The 23,256-nt window shown below is 46.2% G+C and overlaps 1 protein-coding gene across 1 annotated transcript; it reads left to right on the forward strand.

Annotated features, from left to right (window-relative positions):
- Positions 1-4,812: 4,812 nt before the first annotated feature.
- CASTOR1 (cytosolic arginine sensor for mTORC1 subunit 1) lies at positions 4,813-22,328 on the forward strand. Its single transcript, XM_081339376.1, has 9 exons — positions 4,813-5,069; positions 11,444-11,514; positions 14,839-15,032; positions 15,965-16,097; positions 16,768-16,891; positions 18,582-18,689; positions 18,944-19,026; positions 19,534-19,628; positions 20,179-22,328. Exons 1-9 carry the CDS (start codon positions 4,957-4,959, stop codon positions 20,242-20,244), a joined length of 987 nt encoding a protein of 328 aa, XP_081195502.1. The 5' UTR covers positions 4,813-4,956; the 3' UTR covers positions 20,245-22,328.
- Positions 22,329-23,256: the final 928 nt, after the last annotated feature.

A 23,256-nucleotide genomic window follows, 5' to 3' on the forward strand; every position in this document is an offset into this window, starting at 1 on the left:
TCGAAAGTAGCTCGGGGTGGCGGGGGGGGGGAAGGCACTTTACCAGCACCCCTGAGCAAAGAAGACACGCCTACATTCACACACAGGCGGTCCTTGACTTAACAGTCATTCAGTTGCCTCTGGATGTTGTGGGTGCTCCATCCCTGGCGGTTTTTAAGAAGAGACTGGACAGTCATTTGCCTGAAATGGTTTAGGGTGTCCCGCTTGAGCGAGGGGGTTGGACTAGAAGACCTCCAAGGTCCCTTTCCAGCTCTCTTCTGATGCTGGGCCACTTCAGTCTCTCTTCCCCCTTGTTGCCAACAACCAAGCTTATCGATTCCACTAAAACGTGCTATTGCTTTGACTAGGCCTCGCTGTTAATGCCCTTCCAGCACGTTGGGCTATTTGGGGGGCGGCGGGTGTGTGTGTGTGTGTGTGTGTGTGTGTGTGTGTGAAATGGCATGACATGCCAGCGTGGTGCATTCTCTCCTCCCTATTTTCTTAGCGAGGTCAGTGATCCAGATGGTTTATGGCGCTCTGCATGCAGCCTTGGCGTTATCTTGGCCTCCCTAGGCCTCGGTAGCCTTTTGCCCCAGAGAATCCGAGTTGCTTTTGAGGGCCTCCCTAGAAAACCTAACTGTCCTTGGTTAGCTGCTGTTTAGTTCCCCTGGCACTGCGAACTCTCCGTTGCTTTGTTTTGCAGCTGGCTGGCCAAGTGCCACATCTGGTCTTGTCTGCCTGTGCACAGGTCCTTAGCGCCAAACGTGATCGAGGCTTTGATTTTTGAGCCAGAGACTGGAGGACAAAGCTGAACGTTTGCTGAAAGCAGCTGCCAGGCCTAAATTCCTGGTGTTTCCCCACCCGGTACAACGATGGGGGAAATGGGGGCTTTTAGTCCCATCGTGCCTGATGGGCTTCGTGGCGGCGCGTGACGCGCGTCTCGGAGGAAAAGTTCCTGACTGTCAAAAATCGGGAGCCGTGCCCACTGTATTTGTCTTGTTGGTTTGAGGACGTTTTTGCTGCCCGTCCAAGCAGCTTCATCGATCGGAGCAAGGCAGACCCAAAGGGGTTTTTTCAAAAGGCAACTGGACTCGGGGGTTTTTTTCCTTGAAGACATTTCGCTTCTCATCCAAGGAGCTTCTTCAGCTCTGACTGGATGGTGGAGGAATGGAAGGATTTATACTCCTTGCAGACCGCTGGTCGTTTGCCTTCTTTTAGAGAGTCGTCGAGGCCACTTGGAGGTTCACCTGTGACTTCGGGGGGGGTGTCACCTGGGGGGGCCTTGTTGTAGACAGGAGGTGGGTGGTGTCGTATCCCTGCCCTCTGTTGAACAGAGACGTGTTCAAGCTTAATCTAGATGGCCTCTGTGAGCCCTCTTTCAAACCAGTGGTCCTCTCCCGTCCAGAACTTTGCTGCCTTCCAAAGAGTGACCTTTGTCTTTCAAAAGCAGATGGACTGCTGAATCTCGTCCTGATGGCTTTGTTCTCCTAAGTTGTGCCATGGGTTTGTGAAGCGCTTGTTTTGTTTCTCCAGTATACAGATCTACACACGTCTCACTACATTATACTGTCTTTAGGGAAAAACCAGAAAGTCCAGTTGCCTTTTGAAAAAGCACTTTGGGACAGCCTCGGCCTGGGTTTCCGACCGTCTCCACGAGACATTTCGCCAAGCAGCTTGTTCTTCTCTAGACTGTTGGAGCGTCTACTACAATCCCCTTTCTGCCAGGGCTGGCTGGGGAGAATGGGAGCTGAAATCCAGAAATATGAAGCCAGCTACAATTGGGAGGGCTACAGTAGCCGAGCTTTTGTGTTGACTTGATGAGGGTGATTAGAAAGCAGAGTGAGTTAATCATAGAAGGAGAAGAGTTACTAAGGATTCAAAGAAGCAATAGGTAACCCATCTTGGTTTAACCTCCGACTTGAGGTTATTAATAATTGTTGGGGATTAGGGGAAAGGATGTGTCCGCTTGCTTTTTTTTTTAAAGTGAATTTCAGGAACGTAGCTTGTTTTTTTTCTGATTAAAAAAAGGAGGAATAGGGTTTTTCCATCCCAGGTTCTAAAATGACAAATAAGCTTTCGTTGCCATTCCAAATAATGTGGTTTGGTGGAAACAGGAAGGTTGAAAGTCTTTTAAGGGACAGTTTTTTCTCCCATAATATCAAGAGTTAAATCTGCTTGAAAATTCCTTTGCTTCTCTCTCCCTCTCTCAAACTCTTCAGCAACCAAGACGGTTTGGGGACAAATGCAATTTTCCTCCAATTTTGCAATCCTCACCAAGCTGAATCCAGCATCTTTCTGTCAAGAGTCGACAAAACGTATCCTGTTTCTCAACTGGTCACTTAAAGAGAGGTGGACCTCCGCTCCCAGAATTCCCCAGCCAGCAGTAGCTAACTAGGGGATTCTGGGAGTGGTCGTCCAAGTGGCTCAAGTTGAGAAACACTGGCCTAAGGTCCAGATTTGCTGGAATCTAGACTCCATTCAACGCGTTATTTTCTTTCTTATCCACTTCCCAGTTGCAGTTGCTTGTAATTTTCCATAAAGTTGGCCACAGGGTTGAAATTTTCCACTGCCGAAATAAGACTTGCAAAATTTACGAGCCTGTTGGAATAGCTCTGAGGCAGACACCCTGAGTGGGTGGCACACTGAAAATCTTTTTTTTTCCAACAGAAAAGAGAACCTCTCGCCCAGCTTCAAAGCTTAATACAGGTAGTCCTCAACCTACAACTGCAGCTAAACCCAAAATTTACATTGCTAAGGGAGACTGTTGTTCAGCGAGTCATACCTCATCATAGGACCTTTTTTTTTGCCACGGTTTGTGAAAGAAATTCGCCGGAGTTGCTAAGCCAGTCGTGCGATCGTTAAATGAATCTGGCCCATTGGGAAAGTCACAAAATTGTGATTAGGTGATCTCCGGACCATGGACGCAGAATGGAATGATAGCAGTGTTCCAGTATCTCAGGGGCTGCCCCAAAGAAGAGGGGGTCCAGCTATTCTCCAAAGCGCCCGAAGGCAGGACAAGAAGCAACGGATGGAAACCCATCAAGGAGAGAAGCAGCCTGGAACTAAGGAGAAACTTCCTGACAGAACAATTAACCAGTGGAACAACCTGCCTCCAGAAGTTGTGAATGCTCCACACTGGATGTTTTTAAGAAGAAATTGGACAAACATTTGTCTGAAATTGTATAGGGTTTCCTGCCTAAGCAGGGGGGTTGGACTAGATGACCTCCAAGGTCCCTTCCAACATCATCATCATCATCTTCTTCTTCCTCTTCTTCTTCTTCTTCTTCTTCTTCTTCTTCTTATTATTATTATTATTATTATTATTATTATTATTATTATTATTATTATTATTATTATTATTATTATTAGGCTGTAAGAATGCAACCCAGTTTTCCACAGATTTCTGTCACTGGTCTCTTCCGTTTCCAAGCAATGTAGAACCTGGGATGGCGAATTCAGCTGGCCAGGAATTTTGATCTTTGCAAGCCTGTTTTTAATCGGTTTTGGGCCAGGCTTGGGGCATCCTCAACAGAAAGAAGGGCTGTTACACACAACACCCTTTTGTGTCCTCTGGGTTGTGGCAGGAACATTCGCTGTGGGCACTGAGAGGGCCTGTTGCAACTCGAATCAGCCTGTTGTGTTGTTTTTTTTTTGTATATTATCTGCATTTTTCCATCAAAGGCCAGGAGACAAAAAGAAAATTCCTGGAATAAATAACACACAAAAGGAGTAGGAGAGAACGTTAGAAACGCCCCAGGTGGAAGGTGTGTAGGTGAGCACAATGTGGGCAAGGCACCAAGGAAGCAGCCCATCCAGACTTGTGGCCTGCCTCAAGGACACCTATCCCTCAACTATCATTTCTGTTGCTACGCAAGTCAGTCGCTAAGGGAATTTGGCTCCATTCTGCAGCCTGCCTTGCCACGGTTGTTAAGTGAATCACTGCAGTTGTTAAATTACTGACACGGTTGTTAATCTGGCTTACCCATTGGCTTTTGTCACAAAAGGTGATCACATGAGTCCAGAACACTGCAACAGAGGGAGGGAGGGAGGGAGGGAGGGAGGGAGGAAGGAAGGAAGGAAGGAAGGAAGGAAGGAAAGAAAGAGAAAGAAAGAAAGAAAGAAAGAAAGAAAGAAAGAAAGAAAGAAAGAAAGAAAGAAAGAAAGAAAGAAAGAAAGAAAGAAAGAAAGAAAGAAAGAAAAAGAAAGAAAAAGGAAAGAAGGAAAGAAAGAAAGAAGAAAGAAAAAGAAAGGAAGGAAAGAAAGAAAAAAGAGAGAAAGAGGAAGGAAGGAAGAAAGGAAGAAAGAAAGAAAGAAAGAAAAAGAAAGAAAGAAAGAAAGAAAGAAAAAGAAAAAGAAAAAGAAAGAAAGAGAAAGAAAGAAAGAAAGAGAGAGAGAGAGAGAGAAAGAAAGAAAAAGAAAGAAAGGAAGGAAGGAAGGAAGGAAAGAGAAAGAAAAAGAAAGAGAGACAAAGAGGAAGGAAGGAAGGAAGGAAGGAAGGAAGGAAGGAAGGAAGGAAGGAAGGAAAAGAGGAAGGAAGGAAGAAAGGAAGAGAAAGGAAGGAAGGAAGGAAGGATGGATGGATGGATGGAAAAAGAGAGGGAGCGAGCGAGCGAATGAGGAAGAAAGGAAGGGATTTGGAAGTCCCAGACGAAGGCCGGGTGCACGCGACCTGCTTGGCCACGAATCCACCAAGGGGTCGTGAGAACCCGGCTCTTCCCTTTCAGCACCCGCGCAGGGAAAGCGAAGGACGCCCCACCCAACCGCTGGGCTTCTCGCTCCGGACCTTGCCCAAGCGCTCTGCACGAGCTCAGAGGCGGCCGGCGGCGAGCAAAGCGGGCGGGCGGGCCGGGGGTGGGTCCGGGCCGTGGCTCCCCCCACGCCGTGGGCCGGGCCGGGCCTGGGGAAGGAGGCGGCGCGGCGGGCCCGGCTTGCGTAAAGCCCAGCGCTGGGCAGGGCGCCGGCCTGGCTGGCTGCGCCATGGAGCTGCGGATCCTGGAGCCCCGCGTGCGGGTCCTGAGCCTGGCCCGCCCCGGCCTCTGGCTCTACACCCACCCGCTGCTCAAGATGCTGCTCCTGCCCCAGCGCAGCAGGTGGGGCGCGGGTGTGCGCGCATCGTGGGAAGGCGCAGACACGCGTGTCGGCGGGGCTGGGCTGGGCTGAGACTGCGTGCGGGGGGGGGGGGTTGGGTTGGTGTGTATTTGGGAAGGCGCAGACACGCGTGTCGTCGTGGCCGGGCTGGAGAAAGTGCAGAGGCGCAGTGCTGGAATCCTAGGGCGGCGGGATTCGGCGCCGTTATCGGATTGACCACCGGCATTTGATCAAAGCTGGTGTTTACACGTGCTCCGAATTGGGGAGGGGGGTGCCTCAGGACCTTCCAACTCTCTTATTCTAACCAGTGTATACATGGAAAAGTAGCTTCTCTCTGCTGTGTGCTTGCAAATTAAGGTTTGAGCCCGGTTATGGATGGGTGTGTGTGTGTGTGTGTGTGTGTATACACACACAAGAAGAGGGGCAGTCCGGTGCAAATGTGGACAGAGCAGAGCTGTGTCTGTTGCCAAACTGGACCATGACGTTCTCGCTAACCTCTGAAGATGCCCACCATCTTTCTGGGGTGAGATTTGGACTGCAGTGCTCCTGAAGCCCTGTAGAGGGTGGCAATGGCGCTTTCTACTGCCATCTAGTGGTACTGTGGAGTATTGCAGCCAGTTGCCCTGGCTTTAGCCCGGAAGGTGGGAGAACCAGCCTTCCCCCAATATCCAGATCCCTCTTGGCTTTGCTTAGACTCTCACCACTCAGACCAACTGGCTGGGGGTGATGGTAGTTGCAGTCAGGGGAAACTCCAAAGGGTTGAGACAAAGAGTGAGGTCTCGTGTACATAAGATTAATCCCCAATTTGGAACTGGGAGAGTCTGTGTCTCTTATGTGTCTCTTCCTCCAATTCGGGTGCTTGGACTACGTTTCCCATCATCCCCAAGTAGATTGGAGTTGCCCCTTAAATTCAGGAATGCGGACTGCAACAACCCAATGCTGTAAAATCTGTGCCATCTTTTAAAAAGATGCTAGTGAACCCTGGTTTGACAGCTGCTGTGTTTTTGGGGGGACAGCTGAGGCCTAACCCCTCCCCAGATCTTGAAAAGGGGGACCCCAATTACCCTGGGAGGGCCCTTTTTTCCCCCTGCCTCTAAGTGCAGCAAAAAAGGCATATTTAGCACATTTTATTTATTTTATTTATTTAATCCCATTTATATCCCGCCCTTCTCCGAAGACTCAGGGCGGCTTACAATTTAAAGCACAAATCAATGTGCTTAGCAATAGCCTTCATTCTATGTATATGCCTGCTTTTTATTAGGGCTTTTGGGGGGGGGGCAAGCGGCATTATTACAAAGTCAGCTTATTGCCCACGGCTGGTTTGAAAATCTTGGAAGGAAAATAAACAGCTTTTTTTTCCCCACTCGGCTGCTGATTTCTCTTGAAGCAATTTATTTTTTCCCCTCCTTTGGAGCAATTTATATTTATTTTCCCCTCTTGAAGCCATCTATTTTTTTCCTAAATTTCTTCCGCCTCTGCACTTGGCTGCAAGAATTGGCAGTCGGGGTTTCTCTCCTTCTTCATTTTTTTTTTAAAAAAATTATTTTCAGGGTCCCTTTGGAATTGCAGAAAGCAAAAAGGACATGTATTAAAAAAAAGGGGGGGGATTTGATACAAGATACCTGCTTCTTTACTCTCTCTCTGGCGTTTCTTCTGGTTTTTTTTATGTTTTTTTCCTCCATAGGCAAAGACTCTGCTTGTTTTGCAAAGGGACTGGAAATCTTAAGGATGTCCATAAGGGATGTTTTGCAAATAGAGTGATCCTTGGATGCTGCTTGCAAGCGGTCTGGATAATTGTGCCATTTTTTAATTAAGCAATGTCATCTTTTTTATATCAATGCTTCAGTTTCCCAGCTCTGGCTTCTGTTTTGAGGGAAGATTCCAGTTTACAAAAATGCTACTTGACCTCATTTATAGAATTAGGAGGTAGTCACGTCATAACAGTTAGTCCTCAAGTTACAGCCATTCCTTTAGCACCGGAAAAAGGGGCTTATGACCGTTTTTCACACTTTTCACAATATCCCAAGGGTCAACAACGATCAAAATTCAGACGCTTGGCAACTGACTCACATTGATGACGGCCGTAGAAGCCCAGGGTCCCCTTTTGCGACTTTCTGACAAGCAAAGTCAAAGGCTGAGAATATTTTTAATTTTAATTTTAACTGGGTTTTAATTTTCTCAGGGTTCTATTTAATCTCTTTTAATTTGTTTTAACGTTTGTATTGACTGTTTTTTAAATGCCCTGTAAACCGCCCTGAGTCCTTCGGGAAAGGGCGGTATATAAATCTAAATAAAATAAAATAAATAAAAATAAAGTCAAAAGGGGAATCCGCTTAACGACCGTGTTATTAACGTAACAAGTGCACTGATTCACTTGACGACGGTGGCAAGAAAAGTCATAAAATGGGCAAAGTTTGCTTGACATCTGTCTCATTTAACGACAATTGTGGTCGTCAGCCCAGGGCTATCTATATAAGGACTGAGGAATCTTACTTCCATCCCAGTTAGGCTTAGCTAAAGCTTTTCCGGAGGTCATTTTCTTTATCTTTCGTTCTTGTTTCCCTTGCTATCATACCTCAGCAGAGAATCTCAGGCAGTGGAAAATTTTCTCTTGGTTTTCTCACCGGGGAAGAGGGATTTTTCATCGGTCAGAACATCTGGAGGGCTCAGCTCCCTATCAGCACCAAGCGGGCTGTTTGGCTCACAGCTTCTGGTCTGTTTCGTAAGTTGTTTTGCACCCTGGGAGATAAAATGAAGGCTGCCCGCTAGGAATTTGCAATCAGTGTGAAATTTATAACAGGAGGTTAAAAATTGCTAAGCACATTGGTTTGTGCTTAAATTGTAAGCCGCCCTGAGTCTTCGGAGAAGGGCGGGATATAAATGGGATTAAAAAAAAATAAAAAATAAAAAAAGAATAATAAAGTTGGAAGGGACCTTGGAGGTCATCTAGTCCAACCCCCTGCTCAGGCAGGAAACCCTATACCATTTCAGGCAAATGGCTGTCCAGTCTCCTCTTAAAAACTTCCAGTGTTGGAGCATTTACCACTTCTTGAAGCAAGGAGTTCCACTGGTTAGTTGTTCTCACTGTTATAGGAAGTTTCTCCTTAGTTCTAGGTTGCTTCTCTCTTTGATTTAGTTTCCGTCCGTTGCTTCTTGTCCTGACTTCAGGTGTTTTGGAGAACAGGTTGACACCCCCCCTCTCCTTTGTGATAGTCCCTTAAATATTGGGAGACTGCTATCACGTCACCCCGAGTCCTTCATTTCGTTAAACTAGAAATACAGTTTTCACATCATCCTGCTGTGCAACTGCTCTTTTCTCCCAAATTTCCTCCCTTGCCCACTCTTTCCCTGGCAGTCCTTAGGGCCTAATTCTGTTTTCTAATTTGTTCCTAGGCTGGCGTCTTTCTCCAGCCCAGCTCCTTGCTGGCTATTGTTTCCCACCAATTCCAAGCCATTTCCTACTTCCTTTAGCTACTTACTACTCCATGTCTTGTCTGACTGCTTAACTCTTTAAACTCCACAGCTCCCCAAAAGGTGCAAATTGGCAAGAGTTTGACATTCTGCCTTTGCAGAGGCAACATACCACACTTAGCGTGTATCTAATTGTGAGTTAAAATAAAATTATTCTGGAAAACATAGTTTGCACGTTCCCCCCCCTCCCCTTTTGCGTTGCTCAGCTTCAGATCGCTGTTTCTTTCCTTGTTTGTTTTTACATTTACACTTCTTTCTGTGATGGTTACACGTCCTAGAAAAACAAACAGATTCCTGTTCTTGTTTTCAAAAGCCTTAAGGCCGTGCTGTAAACAAGTCCAAGACAGTTTCCAATCTGAACAACTAAAGTTTGGCTGTTAAAATGAAAAAAATCTGGCTTAATTTTGTGCGGTGGAGATGGTGGCCCAAGGAGGCAATAGAGCCACACACAAAAAAATACATGGGTTTTTTTTCCCCGCATGGGGAATGGTCTAAGTTTTCATACTCATGAAAGTTTTTGTGTTTTTTTTAAATTCCATTTATATCCCGCCCTTCTCCGAAGACTCAGGGCGGCTTACAAGCTTAGCAGTAGCCTTCATTCTATGTATATGCCTGCTTGTTAGGGCTTTCACACACACCCCCAGCGGCATCATTACAAAGTCAGCTTATTGCCCCCAACAAGAAAAAATAACGTCTGGCAAACGTGGAAGAAAAATATTGCAGCTTGCTTAGTCGCCTATACGGCATTCCGATCACCTATGATAACCGTGATTTCTCCACTTTGTTTTTTTCCTTAAGTTCTTCTTTGTTCTTTTTCTTTTCCTCCTTTATCCTCTTTCCTTCCTTCTCAGCTGAGTCGTGGTTTCTGTTTGCTCCCCTGGGTGGATTTTAACTCACCTGATGAACTTTTTCTCCCAAAATCTGGTTGGCTAGTCAAATGACTCTGTATTCAACTCAGGTTTGTTTGTTTTTTTTTGCAAACTTGGCAACTTCAAGATGGGGGGGGGGAGACTTCAACTGCCAGAATTCTCCAGCCAGCCATAGAACCATGTGGCTGGAAGGGACCTCAGAGGTCTTCTAGTCCGACCCCTGCTCAAGGCAGGAGATCTTACACCATCCCTGCTAAATGGTATAGTCCACAGGTAGGCAACCTCGGCTCTTTTATGACTCATGGACTTCAACTCCCAGAATTCCTGAGTCAGCTATGCTGACTCAGGAATTCTGGGAGTTGAAGTCCATGAGTCATAAAAGAGCCGAGGTTGCCTACCCTAGGTATAGTCAAATGGTCAGATTCCCTAATTGGCCAAGCTGAAGTCGGATTGCAAACGGTTCTTTCTGTGATGGCTACAAATTCTAAAAAAAAACCCCCCAAAACAGATTTCTCTTGCTGTTTTAAAAAAAAGCCATAAGGCAGCCTGGTAAACAAGTCTGAAAGCCTCTAGCATTGATGATGTTACGTAGTTGGGTCATGAAACGTCTGCAAGAAAACCACTAAGCTCAGAAGACACCAAGGACCCCACAATTCAACCCTGAGCTACAAAGATTCTCTTCTTTCGAAGCCTTGAAACAATTTCCAAAAATCTGGTTTAACTGTTTTGCAGTGCCAAGTTTGAAAAAAAAAACACACAACAGCATTTGTGACTGATTTTGCCACAAATGAGCCGGACGTTACATGCGCCAACTTCAAGCGTTTCACGTGAATCAGCAATTCATTTCATTCTAGCTCATTTGATCTGCTCAAACAAACTTTTTTTCCCCTTTCTGTTGCAAGGGGATAAACAAGTTGTGTGTCAGACAAAAGGGCAGGGCTTGTCGTGTTGCGGTTAAACAGGCTTGTGTTTGTGTGACTGCGGTTGAGTGCATCTGCTAAGCCATTTTCTTGGGTTGCTTAAGAGGCCCTGGGCAATGTCGGTGGATCTTTTTTTCAAGCTGAAGGGGCAGCCTGAGAAATGTTGCTGGAGTGTGTGTGTGTGTGTGTTGTGTGTGCGTGAGAGAGAGGGAGGGAGGGGGAGGGGGAGAAAAAAGAAAAAGAGAAAGACAGTGAAAGAGAGAGAGAGAAAAGAAGAGAAAAAAAGAAAGAAAAAGGGAAAGAAATAGGAATAGAGGAAGGAAGGAAAGAAAAAAAAGAGAAAGAAATAGAAATAAAGGAAGGAAGGAAAGAAAGGAAAGAAAGGAAAGAAAGAAAGAGAAAGAAAGAAAGAAAGAAAGAAAGAAAGAAGAAGAAGAAAAAGAAAGAGAGAAAAAGAAAAAGGGAAAGAAATAGAAATAGAGAAAGGAAAGAAGGAAAGAAAGAAAAAGAGAAAGAAATAGAAATAGAGAAAGGAAGGAAGGAAAGAAAGAAAGAGAGAAATAGAAATAGAGGAAGGAAGGAAGGAAAGAAAGGAAAGAAAGAAAGAGAAAGAAAGAAAGAAAGAAAGAAAGAAAGAAGAAAGAAAAAAGAAAGAAAAAAGAAAGAAAGAAAAGAAAGAAAGAAGAAAAAGAAAGAGAGAAAGAAAAAGGGAAAGAAATAGAAATAGAGAAAGGAAGGAAGGAAAGAAAGAAAGAAAAAGAGAAAGAAATAGAAATAGAGGAAGGAAGGAAAGAAAGAGAGAAATAGAAATAGAGGAAGGAAGGAAGGAAAGAAAGGAAAGAAGAAAGAAAGAAAGAGAGAAAGAAGAAAGAAAAAGAGAGAGAAAAAAAGAAAGAAAGAAAGAAAGAGAAAGAAAGAAAGAGAAAGAAAGAAAGAAAGAAAGAAAGAAAGAAAGAAAGAAAGAAAGAAAGAAAGAAAGAAAGAAAGAAAGAAAGAAAGAGGGAGGGAGGGAGGAAAGGAAGGAAGGAAGGTGATTTTTCCAATTTCTGTCCAAAAGGAGGTGAATTTCACAGAGTAACTTCCCAAGCGTGACCTAACCGTCTCCTCTCTTCCCAGGTGCAGGTTTTTTAGCTTAACAGAGACGCCTGAAGATTACACCATCATGTTGGATGAAGAAGGCTTCAAAGGTATGAGCAACAGAGACAGGTATTCCTCGTTCACTGACCACTTGTTCAGCTGTGGTCAGGGCTGAAAAAAATACGTTTATAGCCAATTCCTGACTCTTTCCTCCCTGCACCCACACCTCACTTATGCGACTGCCATTACGGTCAGTTGAGAGAGGCTGTGGTTTTGTTTTTCTCCCCTACTACGCCAGGATTTCCCTCCAAAAGTTCCCTTTTTTCCATTATCCAATTCTCCCAGAGGTGCTTTTTTTTCTTTCCAAGAGGCAACTGGACTTCCTTGTTTTTCTTTGAAGAGGTTCCGCTTCTCATCCGAGAAGCTTCTTCCGCTCTGACTGGAGGGTGGGGAAGGGAAGGATTTATACTCCTTGCAGACAGCTGGTCATTTGCATTTTTTTTAGAGAGGCGTTGAGGCCACTTGGAGGCTTACCTGGCTCCTCAGGATCACCTGAGTGGTGCAAATGGCCGTGGAGCCTTCTTGGAACCGCTGAGAGGACTGTGTTGTAGACCGGAGATAGGCAGTGTCGTGTCCCTCCCCCCTCTGTTGAGAGAGGGCTGTTCATTTTTGACACAGGTGGCCTCTTTTGAGTCCTCGCTCAAACCAGCGGTCCCCTCTGTCCAAAATGTGGACTTTGCCCTCTTCAAAAGAGCGGCCTTTGTTTTTTTAAATGCAGGTGGCCTGCTGAATCTTCTGCTGATGGGTTTCTTCTCCTATCTTGTGCCATGTGTGTTTATGAAGCCGTTGTTTTGTTTCCCCAATGTACAGACCTGCACATTACCCAAGTGTTTTTCTAATCATCAAAACTACATGTTATAAGTACCTTTGCAATCCTTTGGGGTAATTTCCATTCCCCCCCCTCTCTCTTTTAACACTGTTAGCCCTGAAATTTCCTTAGGGATTTTTAGCCAGTGCCTCTCCCTCAACCCTCTATAGTTGCCAGGAAGCGTCTGGAATTCCTGCAGAAAGAAAGAGAAGAAAGGAAGGAAGGAAGGAAGGAAGGAAGGAAGGAAGGAGCATGCCCCCCAAACACCCCCAATTGTTCATAACGCTCCTAAATGAAAAGTAGTTGGTAGATTCTGAAAAACCAGATTTGTTTTTAGAGGGGATCTGTTTAGGAGCGCTGCTAACTGTCAAGGGCGGCAATCCTGGGCGACCAGTTTTAACTCGGTGCAAAGTCGCTTCCTGCGAATGGAATTATGTTGGACGGGAAGCAGGCAGGCAGCCAAGGTGGTGCCTTCCAGATGTTTGGATTTCAGCTCCTAAAATTCCCCCGGCTGAGAGCTGAGACGCAGGGCCCTCCAATTGGCGGAAGTTGCAGCCCCTGGCAAACTTAAAATGAGATCTCTGCTTCTGTTCGGCTCTTGTGCTGGGTGTTCCCACAATTCCAAGAAAGGGAACAAATGCTTGGCTGCCCATCGGTATGTTCCCAAGGATGAGGGGGAGCAGATGTTTATCTCAGGGTGTTGCACTTGCCCAGGGGAGCGGAAAAGGAGCGGAAAACGAGACGCTGGCCGGTTCTTGCTGACCCGCAGTATCTTTTGTATCGCTGGGCTTGGAGGGGCTCCAGAGCGGCCTTGGCTTCAGCTTGGCAAGGAGGGCAGAAGGTGTGATCTTCCGAGGCTGGGAGGAGAGGTTTGTGCTGCTACCCTGTGGAAACAGGGCAAGGGAAACTTCCCCCGGTGCTTCCTGGAATGGGGAGGGGGGGAGAGAAACTGGCTGTGGGGTGGGGAAGAAGGGGTCAGTTGAAGTGAAGTATTTTACTACTGTTGCAGACCTACATAAAGGGGGAAGGAAGGAAGGGAGGAAGGAAGGAAGGAAGGAAGGAAGGAAGGAGGGGAAGGGAGGGAAGGGAAGGGAAGGGAAGGGAAGGGAAAGGAAGGAAGGAAGGAAGGAAGGAAGGAAGGAAGGAAGGAAGGAAGGAAGGAAGGAAGGAGTAATAGTTAGGGAGCGAAAGAAGGGAGGGAGGGAGGAAGGGAGGGATAAATAGGCAGGGAGAAGAGATGGGGAGGAGGTATCAGAGAAAAGGAAGGAAGGGGAGGAGAGAAGAACACAGCAACCAAATTATTTAGTTATATAAATTACAGTTTTGTTTTGTTTTTATATTGCTTGGAAATTCTTCCGAGAGGATTATTTTCCGGGAGGGAAGGAGGAATAACAGTGCCCCCTTTCTTGCATTGTTTTGAATAGCTCCAGTTAAACGCAACCTCCCAACATCTGGGTGATGTTTATTTAGAAAGTGTCATTGTGCCTTTTGATGGACTCTGGGTGATAAATCTTAAAGAGATTTGGTCAAGACGGAGCCGGTTGCATTTTGTGGTGGCGGTGGGGAATTGTGGCTGGGGGAAAAAAAAGAGGTCAATATTTTATTTTCCTCTCTCTTCCCCCCCCCTCCCCCTTGCAAATTCCTTCTCAATGGAAACCTTTGATCCTCAGTGTGTTGAGGGCCATGAACAGGCATCCAGCTCTGCTGAAGAGATCCAGTCATCTGAAAAACGGAGGGACTTAATTTTTAATCCAATTTGGAGGAGAGCCATTCTCAGATTCTTGCCATCTCCGGGCCATTTTATACTCTTCTTTTCCCAGTTGGTTTTCTCTGTAAAATACATGGGAAAAATCCCACTGGAGGAAAATTCCACTTAGGGTTAGGGTTAGCTCACCATGAACTCATACGGGAAAATGGACACTGCCAACAAATTCGGAATGGTTGGGTATGGTTAGGAGGGCACTTACCTTTCTAGGCTGCCCTATCTCTGTTTCCTGGTAAAATACATGGGAAAATCCCATTGGAGGAAAATTCCACTTAGGGTTAGGGTTAGGTCACCATGAACTCATACAGCAAAATGGACATCGCAAACGAATTCGGAGTACTTGGGTATGGTTAGGAGGGCACTGACTTTTCTAGCCTGCCCTATTTATGTTTCCTGGTAAAATACATGGGAAAAATCCCATTGGAGGAAAATTCCACTTAGGGTTAGGGTTAGCTCACCATGAACACATACGGGAAAATGGACACTGCCAACAAATTCGGAATGGTTGGGTATGGTTAGGAGGGCACTTACCTTTCTAGGCTGCCTTATCTATGTTTCCTGGTAAAATACATGGGGAAAATCCCATTGGAGGAAAATTCCACTTAGGGTTAGCTCACCATGAACTCATACGGGAAAATGGACTTTGCCAACAAACTCGGAGTGCGTGGGTATGGTTAGGAGGGCACTGACTTTTCTAGGCTGCCTTATCTATGTTTCCTGGTAAAATACATGGGAAAATCCCATTGGCAGAAAATTCCACTTTGGCCCTAGGTTCATGAGTTTTTCTCGCGTTTCTTCCAGAGCTCCATGCCTCTGAGTTCCTGCAAGTGGTGGATTCCACGTGGCTCGTGCTGAACGTCTCGTCCAATGGCAGCGCCTCCCTCAACAACCAGCCGATAGGAGTCACCAAGATTGCAAAATCCGTCATCGCCCCGCTGGCCGAGCATAACGTCTCGGTTTTGATGTTGTCCACATATCAGACCGATTTTATTTTGGTGAGCTTCTTAGTAGCTGGTTCTAGAGCCGGCGTGGGTCCTCTGGTACGATAAGGGCTGAGTTCAAAGGCTGGGGAGTGGGGGATGGTCCCCCTCCCACCGATAAACAGAGGAGGAATGGGGAGGGGTTTTTGTGTGTTATTGATGGAGTTTAAGGACATCAAATCAGATTCTAGCTAGTCCTTGACTTAACGACGGTTCGTTGGGTGACCCTTTGAAGTGACTTATGACCTTTTTTCCACACTTAAGACCGTTGCACCATCCCCGAAACTCAGACGCCTTGGCATCTGACTCATATTTATGACGGTCGCAGTGTCCCGGGCTCATGTGACCACTCTTTGTGACCTTCTGACCAGCAAAGTCAATGGGGAAGCCAGATTCGCTTAACAACCGTGTTGCTAACTCAACAGCTGCATCCCTTAACAACTGTGGCAAGAAAGGTGGCAAAATGGGGCAGAATTCACCAAGTAACGAAATTAACAAATGTTCCACTTCGCAACAGAAATTTTGGACCCCCTTGACGTCGTAAATCGAGGACTAGCTGTACATTGGTTTGGCCCTCCACAGCAGTCCCAGTTTATCGATGTGGCCCCTTGGGAAAATTAGTTGCCCACCGCTGCTCAAGGGGTTGGGATAGGCTACGAGTTCTCTACCCTTGTTTTAAAATGGCTTCCTCTGATCTGGAACCGGTCCTGGTTTGAAGAACTTGGGGCCAGTTGGCAGGGAGAGAGAATTACGCTCTCCTCCGGTGGGAAATGGGGAGGCTGAGACTCGGAGGGAGCAGCTGGCCCAGCCAGCGCCAAGTCAGGGATTAAAAGGGACCTCGGAGGTCTTCTAGTCCAACCCCCTGCTCAAGCGGGAGAGACGGAAGCCATTCGCAACGGACATGGTGATGCTGTAGTATCGGGGATCTTTTTTTGTTTGCCTTTCAGGTACGGGAGAAGGATCTGCCTGTGGTCATCCACACCCTGGCCGATGAATTTGAAATTTACAAAGAGGTGAATGGAGAAGCGGTCGCCGCAAACTGTGAAGACATAAGCAACGGATTCCACAAGGCAAAGCAAGGTGGGTTTTCTATTGCTGGAGACCAAGTCGGATGAACTCCAGTACTGGAGCCATTCCGGTATTTGAGGGGCTGCCACAGAGAAGAAGGGGGGTGGTCAACCTATTCTCCAGAGCAGCTGAAGGCAGGACAAGAAGAAAACTAATCGAGGAGAGAGGCAACCTACATCTAAGGAGGAATTTCCTGACACTCGGAACAATTCGTCAGTGGAATAAATTATCTTTTTAACTTGTGGCTGCTCCGTTATTGGAGTTGAGGGTTTCTCTTCCCTAATAATAATAAATAATAAACCTTTATTGTCAAAGTACAACATGTGTACATTGAGATTAGCTGAGCCTCCCCCCCCCGTGCTCCCTCCCCCCAAGACACAGTGACAACAAACCCTCCATCCTACCACACCATGTGAACCGACTACACCACACACCGGCCTCCCAAGTCAATTCTGCATAAGTTCACAGAGATTATATCCCATTCAAAAGCCTAACAGCCCACGGATGAAAGCTGTTTTTCAGCCTGTTGGTACGGCTGGCTATACTCCTATATCTCCTACCCGATGGCAGGAGAGTAAAGAGATACCGTCCAGGGTGTGAGTCGTCCCTGAGATGACTGGGATCAGACTGGGGCAGGTCTGGCAGCATCTTTCCCCCCCCTCTCTCTTTCTCTGCTTCCCAGAGTTCAACGCCACGGTCCATCCAATACAGACTCCTCAGAACAGATTCTGCATCCTTAGCATCGCCCCCGAAACCTTGCCAGCCATTGCCACAAAACTCATTGATGTCCTGTTCTACTCAGCCAGGTCAGTGGTTGGTGTGTGCTGGCTGGGTGGGGTTGGGGGGGAAGGAAGGTTGCTAAGGAATGGTTTGAGTCAGGGTTTCTGGGTAATCCTCGACTTACAACAGGTCGGCCTAAAACCTCCCTTGTTAAGGGAGTCCTGCCCTGTTTTACAGTCTTTTTTTGCCACAGTTGTTAAATGAGTCACCGTGTTGTGAAGTTAGCAAAATGGTTGTGAAGGGAATCTGGCTGCCCCATTGACTTTGCTTCTCAGAAGGTCCCAAAAGGGGATCAGCCGATCCTGGGACACTGCAGTCATCAATAGGAGCCTTGGTGGAGCAGTGGGCTAATGCCTCCTTAAGTAACACCAGCTGCCTGCAATTAGTGCAGGTTCGAGTCCCACCAGGCTCAAGGTTGACTCAGCCTTCCATCCTTCCGAGGTAGGTAAAATGAGGACCCAGATTGTTGGGGGCAATAAGCTGACTTTGTAATAATGCCGCTTGGGGTGTGTGTGTGTGAAAGCCCTAATAAGCAGGCATATACATAGAATGAAGGCTACTGCTAAGCTTGTAAGCCGCCCTGAGTCTTCGGAGAAGGGCGGGATATAAATGGAATTAAAATAAAAAATAAATAAATAAATAAAATTGTCATCCACGTGAGCCAGTTGCCAAGGGTCTGAATTTTGATCACATGACCAGGGGGAATGCTGCAACAATTGTGTAAGTGTGAAAAATGGCCATAAGTCACTTATTTCAGGGCTGCTGTAACTTCAAATGGTCACCAAATGAATTGTGCCATTGCTACCTTTAATACAAGACTGTAGTCAACTAACACCGGTAGTCAAAGCTAAATTGATAATAGATGGAATTAATGGGGCTGGACCTGTTTCTTTTATGACAACGCCATGGATTCTAAATAGATGGCACCTTTTATGCCGCCTTCCAGCTCAGCCTCTTCTTCTCCTACAGAATGTTCCTAATCTTATTTTTCTGCTGTGCTCAGGTTGTCTGATCTAAGGTCCAAGTACGGTGACGTCGGTGACATCACAAAATCTTTAATCATATCATTATTCAAAATCATTTTAACCTAAAACGCATGGCTATAGCAAAATAATAATAATAATAAAGTAAAATACCAGGAATTAAAACACTGGAGCAGGAGAATAGCTCAGAAAATAAGTGACTTTAAAGGTTCTTTAAAGTTATCTTCTCCCCTTTGTCTTTGATTCAGTGACAGGCCACTGACATTTTATTTATTTATTTTATTTTATTTTAATTCCATTTATATCCCGCCCTTCTCCGAAGACTCAGGGCGGCTTACAAACTTAGCAGTAGCTTTCATTCTATGTATATGCCTGCTTATTAGGGCTTTCACGCACACCCCAAGCGGCATTATTACAAAGTCAGCTTAATTGCCCCCAACAATCTGGGTCCTCATTTTACCTACCTCGGAAGGATGGAAGGCTGAGTCAACCTTGAGCCTGGTGGGACTCGAACCTGCACTAATTGCAGGCAGCTGGTGTTACTTAGGGAGGCATTAGCCCACTGCTCCACCAAGGCTTACTTGAGAAGGTGTTAACAAAACGGCTGTAATAGTAGCCGGGGCCAGATGCCATTGCTCTTAATAGCAGGAGAAAAGTCCATTTCCATCCCATGCTTCCAAAATAGGAGAAATGTATCGTCCAAAATTAACTTTCTTTCTTCGGCCTTTTTCAGCCCACCAAAAGATGCCTCTGCTGACAGCCAGGAAGCCATTACTTTCTTTGCCTTCTCCCTGATTGAGGGCTACATCTCCATCGTCATGGACGCAGAGACCAAGAAAAAGTGAGTGCCTCGCGAAGGGAGGTTTTGTGGAATGACCACCAGGAGCTCGGCATTTGGGGGGCAGAAGTAGCCTAGTTGTAAAAAAAGTCATCCTTACGGGCATGGTGTTGAGTAGAGAGCCTCCTTCTCTGATGAAAGAGCGGGTTAGGAGACATCTAGAGGTCCCTTAGTCGAGTCCAGCAAGCATCTGGGTTAGCTTTGCGCCAGTGGATAACACCGTGGAGAAAATGTCAGATTCTCCTCCCCTTTCCCAGATTCCCTAGCGACCTGCTGTTGACCAGTTCCTCAGGGGAGCTCTGGAGGATGGTCAGGATTGGCGGGCAGCCCCTTGGCTTCGGTGAGTTTCATTGTGTTTTCTTTTCCACGCTTTTATCGATGACGACGGTGCTGTAGATAACAGACTCTCTTGGGGTGGAATTAACTCAAAATAGGGTGGTCCTTGGCTTGTCACCACACTGGGGAGAAGAATTTCCATTTCCACTTAACCTGGATCCCATCCCCAGGAAGAAATTAAATTTCATTTCTAGCCATCAGCACAAGCGATGGCGCGGATCTAAGCGGGCGCCTAAAGGATCTCCTGTGTTGTCCTAGAGCAGTGGGGGGCGGGGTGTCTCCAAACTTGGCATCTTTTAAGACTTGTTGACTTCAGCTCCCAGAATTCCTCAGCCAGACGTTCTGGGAGTTGAAGGCCGCAAGTCTTGAAGTTGCCAAGTTTGGAGACCCACCCACCCCCGCTTTCCTAGAGGAAAGTCCTGGCCCAAAACCAGAATTGGTCAAATTCCAGAATCTGGGAACTTTGGCCTTGCCTTCGGTTGATCTCTCTCCTGGTTGCTCCCTTTGGCAGATGAATGTGGGATCGTGGCCCAGATTGCTGAACCCCTGGCCTATGCAGACATCTCCGCCTATTACATCAGCACCTTCAACTTTGACCACGCCTTGGTAAGCCGCAACGGCCTGAGGACACCCCGCGTTGGAAGCGTTTGTTCTTTTAGAGGATTCCAGATTTTTTTTTTATTCCCATTGATTGATATTTCACCTTTATTATTGTTCATTAAACACTTCAAGGTGGCGAACTTACCTAATGCTCCTTTCCTCCAACTGTTTTCCCAACAATAACTACCCCGGGAAGTGGGTTGGGCTGAGAAAGCAGGACTGGCTCAAAGTCAACCAGTTGACTTTCATGGCTAAGGTCGGACTAGAACTCACCGTCTCCTGGTTTCTAGCCTGGTGTCTTAACCATCAGACCAAACTTGCCTCGTTTTGAGGCATAAGATGTGGCTACGAGTGTAAATTAAATCCCCTTCCCTTCCCTTCCGCCATTCAGAATAATATGGCGGCCAATGTAATAAGACAAAAATATTGTTCTCAATAGCGATATTAAACTGGTTACAAAGCTGAAGACCATCCCCCCCCCGCAATAGTTTGAGCCTTCCCTTCTATTTGGTATTTCCTGAAAGGTGTCGATGCAACCGTCTTTTTTTCTCTCTAGGTTCCCGAAGATGGCATTGATGAGGTCATTGAAGTGCTCCAGAAACGCCAGGAGGCTGGGAGATAAACACCCTTGGTCTCAGATGTGGGTTTCAGAAGCCAAACGGATGGATCTGGTCCAGCCCTACTCCCCCGGATGTTCCTGGAGAGAGAAAGAGAGAGAGCCTGGGAGTCCAGCTCTTCTGCAAGCCCAATTATCTTTCTGGGGGCTCGTATCCTCACGGAGGACACCCTAATATTTTCACTTGAGGGTACCCTCCATTTCTCCCAAGGGAGAAACACGTGCCTTGTTCCCCAAATTCTCCAGACTGACCAACGGGGTGGAATTTCCTGGGTTGATATTCAGTATTACTGCTTCTTCTGGTTTTCTCAGCCCTCTTCCATGATCCTTGATTATCTGTTGTCTCCAGAGACTGGCAGACAAATTCCAAGACATGTTGACCAACTTCTTGGTCAGGAGGAAGAGGGTGTCTTCTCTCTCTCTCTCTCTCTCTCTCTCTCTCTCTCTCTCTCTCTCTCTCTCTCTCTCTCTCTCTCTCTCTCTCTCTCTCTCTCTCTCTCTCTCTCTCTCTCTCTCTCTCTCTCTCTCTCTCTCTCTCTCTCTAATTTTGCACCTTTGCTGAGATTTCTAAAGGCGTCTTTTGGGGGGCACGGGCGATGTAACTTAATTAGAATTGCACTCTGTGCCCCACAGTGACAGGACAGCCTTCTCTAGAAGCAATGTTCTCTAGATGATGGATTGAGGTGATAACCCCAACATATCTGGAGACCAAACACTCCTGGATTTAGAGTTGGGTTCTCTTTTCAGTGCACAATGCTAAGAGTAGGAAACACTGGATTTTCCCCCCCACACCCTCTTTTTTGAGTCTGTTGTAGGGAGGGCTGGAGGAGTAACCTGAAGGAAGAGAAGAACTTTGGACCTCTGTGTCCTTTCTTCTATAGGCTGCTAAAAGGAGAGAAATAAGCTTTTTTTGGTGCTGCTTCCCTTCTGCACTCATGTTATCGGCAACATTAATGGATCTGAAGCATTAGCTGTCAAAATATTTCTGAAGCTTGGGGTGGCTGGGAGAAAGTGTGGGACCAAAAAGCTTCCTCTTCCGCCTGCTTTTCGAAGCCTTAATGCCTTAAAGTGCCTTCTCGTTATTAAGCTTTCTAAATGTCAAATGATGATCGTGTAAGCTACGGCCTTAGCCCTTGTGGGCATCTGGTACAAATCACAATGACCCGAACAATGAAGAACTCGTGTCACGTTGCGATACAAACTGTGTCTTCTTTTGTGCTGATGTGGGATGCAAGTAGAGAAAGTCCCATGGGTTTTGCGTCGGGGCGTTGGTGGTGCACACCCTGCGTCCTTTGCCTGTCCACCCCTGGTGGACATATTGTGAGGTCTCTTCTTGAGGAGCAGCGAGAAGGTTGAGTTTAGATGTCTTTCGCCCCCAAACTCCGGCTTGAAAGAGAAGGTATTGTAGTTGTGTAGCAAACCTAGCCTTTCCATTTCTCCCCTTTCTTAGCCAGTCAGATTGCTAGGAAGGGGGAAGGTTTGCCCACTCCCATCGGCCAGTCCAAGCGCTGCGATTGTAATCTTCAGTTGAGAAGGTTGGTCTTGGCTTCTCAAAGGAATAGGTGGAAGGTGACTTCCCCTAGGAGACTTCTCACCACAGCAGGCAGACTGATGGGCCTCCACCTCGACCTGCGTAGACTTCCCCAAACTTTAGGTTTCCTAAAACATTTAGAACTGGGAGCTTTCTGCAAGAGTTGAGAGGCATGATCTCCCAAAGGGGACCATAGATGGTTGCAATAATTGTCAGACATCTTTAAGAGAAGAGAAGAAACTGGGAACATCAGAAAGATAGATTTATGGAGTTGCCCAGGAAAGACACAAATGGCGCACCCTTCATATGGGCATCCTGTAGCCACCGTGATCTTATTTTTGTTTGTTGGTGCTAAAAGCTGCGTTCCTTCTGTACAGTCCTCAAATGGAAGCTTCTCCTTAGCTGGGGCTAAAATTCAGATTTCTTTCTAAATTTCTGTTATATTTCTTTTCTTTTCTTTCTTTTTTTTGGCATGGTTTTAAATTTTTGTCAATAAAGATCATCTCTCTCTCTTTTTTTTGTTTTAATTTTCCAACATCTAATAAAGCAGTCTGTCTCATTTGTGGTACAAAGTCTTGAGTTGATGATACGTTGGGTATTTTCCATTTTTTGGGGTGGTGAACTGAGCTGCTGGCCTGTGCACAAAATGTGTGGGCTTGAAAAGATGAACGTGGGGATAAAAGCTGCATTTAAGATAGTTGGATGTGCCAAGGATTGGTCTGGAGTGGAATGAGAGCTCCAGCCCAAATTTGAAAATCTTTTAATAAAATTATATGCAACTTGAATACAAGGTGACAAGGCGTCTCCACCGGCAGAGGGAGCTGGAGACTTTTTTTTTTTAATTGAGAAATTTGTGTCTCATCACACAAGTAAAATTTCCCGTTTCTCTCTTGAATGCAGTTAGAATTGCATCGTACACACACACACACACACACACACACACACACACAGAGAGAGATTGGGGGGGTGGTATTGGTTTGCTTTTTCCACGTACAAAAAGCCTTTAATATTGGAAATTTTGGGCATGGCGAAGTGGTGAATACAATCCGATTTGGGCTGAGGCAAAGGCTGTTTTTGTCACTGTTGACAAGTGTGTGTGTGTGTGTGTGTGTCCGGATTGATGGGGTGGTTGGTTTGATTTTTTTGCACGTATAAAAAAGTGAGTTAAATCTCCTTGCCGTTAGGAAATTTCTCCTTTACTTCTTTCTGGTTGCTTCTCTCTCCTGGATTAGTTTCCATCCGTTGCTCCTTGTCTTGCCTTTGGGGGGGATTTGGAGAATAACTCTTTTTTTTTCTTTCTGGAAAGCCGAGGGGAACCTGTAATCTTTGGAGAACCACAGCTTGCCAATTTTCTCATTTATAGGACACTGGGAAATTATCTTGGCTCTCTATTAAATTTCACATGGACTAAAAACCTTGCCCGGAACTTGGTCCCTTCCTTCCTTCTCTTCTGTTCTTTGGTGTTTCAACCGAGTCACGAGGCAGTG

Source organism: Vipera berus (assembly GCF_964194415.1).
Source record: "Vipera berus genome assembly, chromosome: 14".
NCBI lineage: Eukaryota > Metazoa > Chordata > Lepidosauria > Squamata > Viperidae > Vipera > Vipera berus.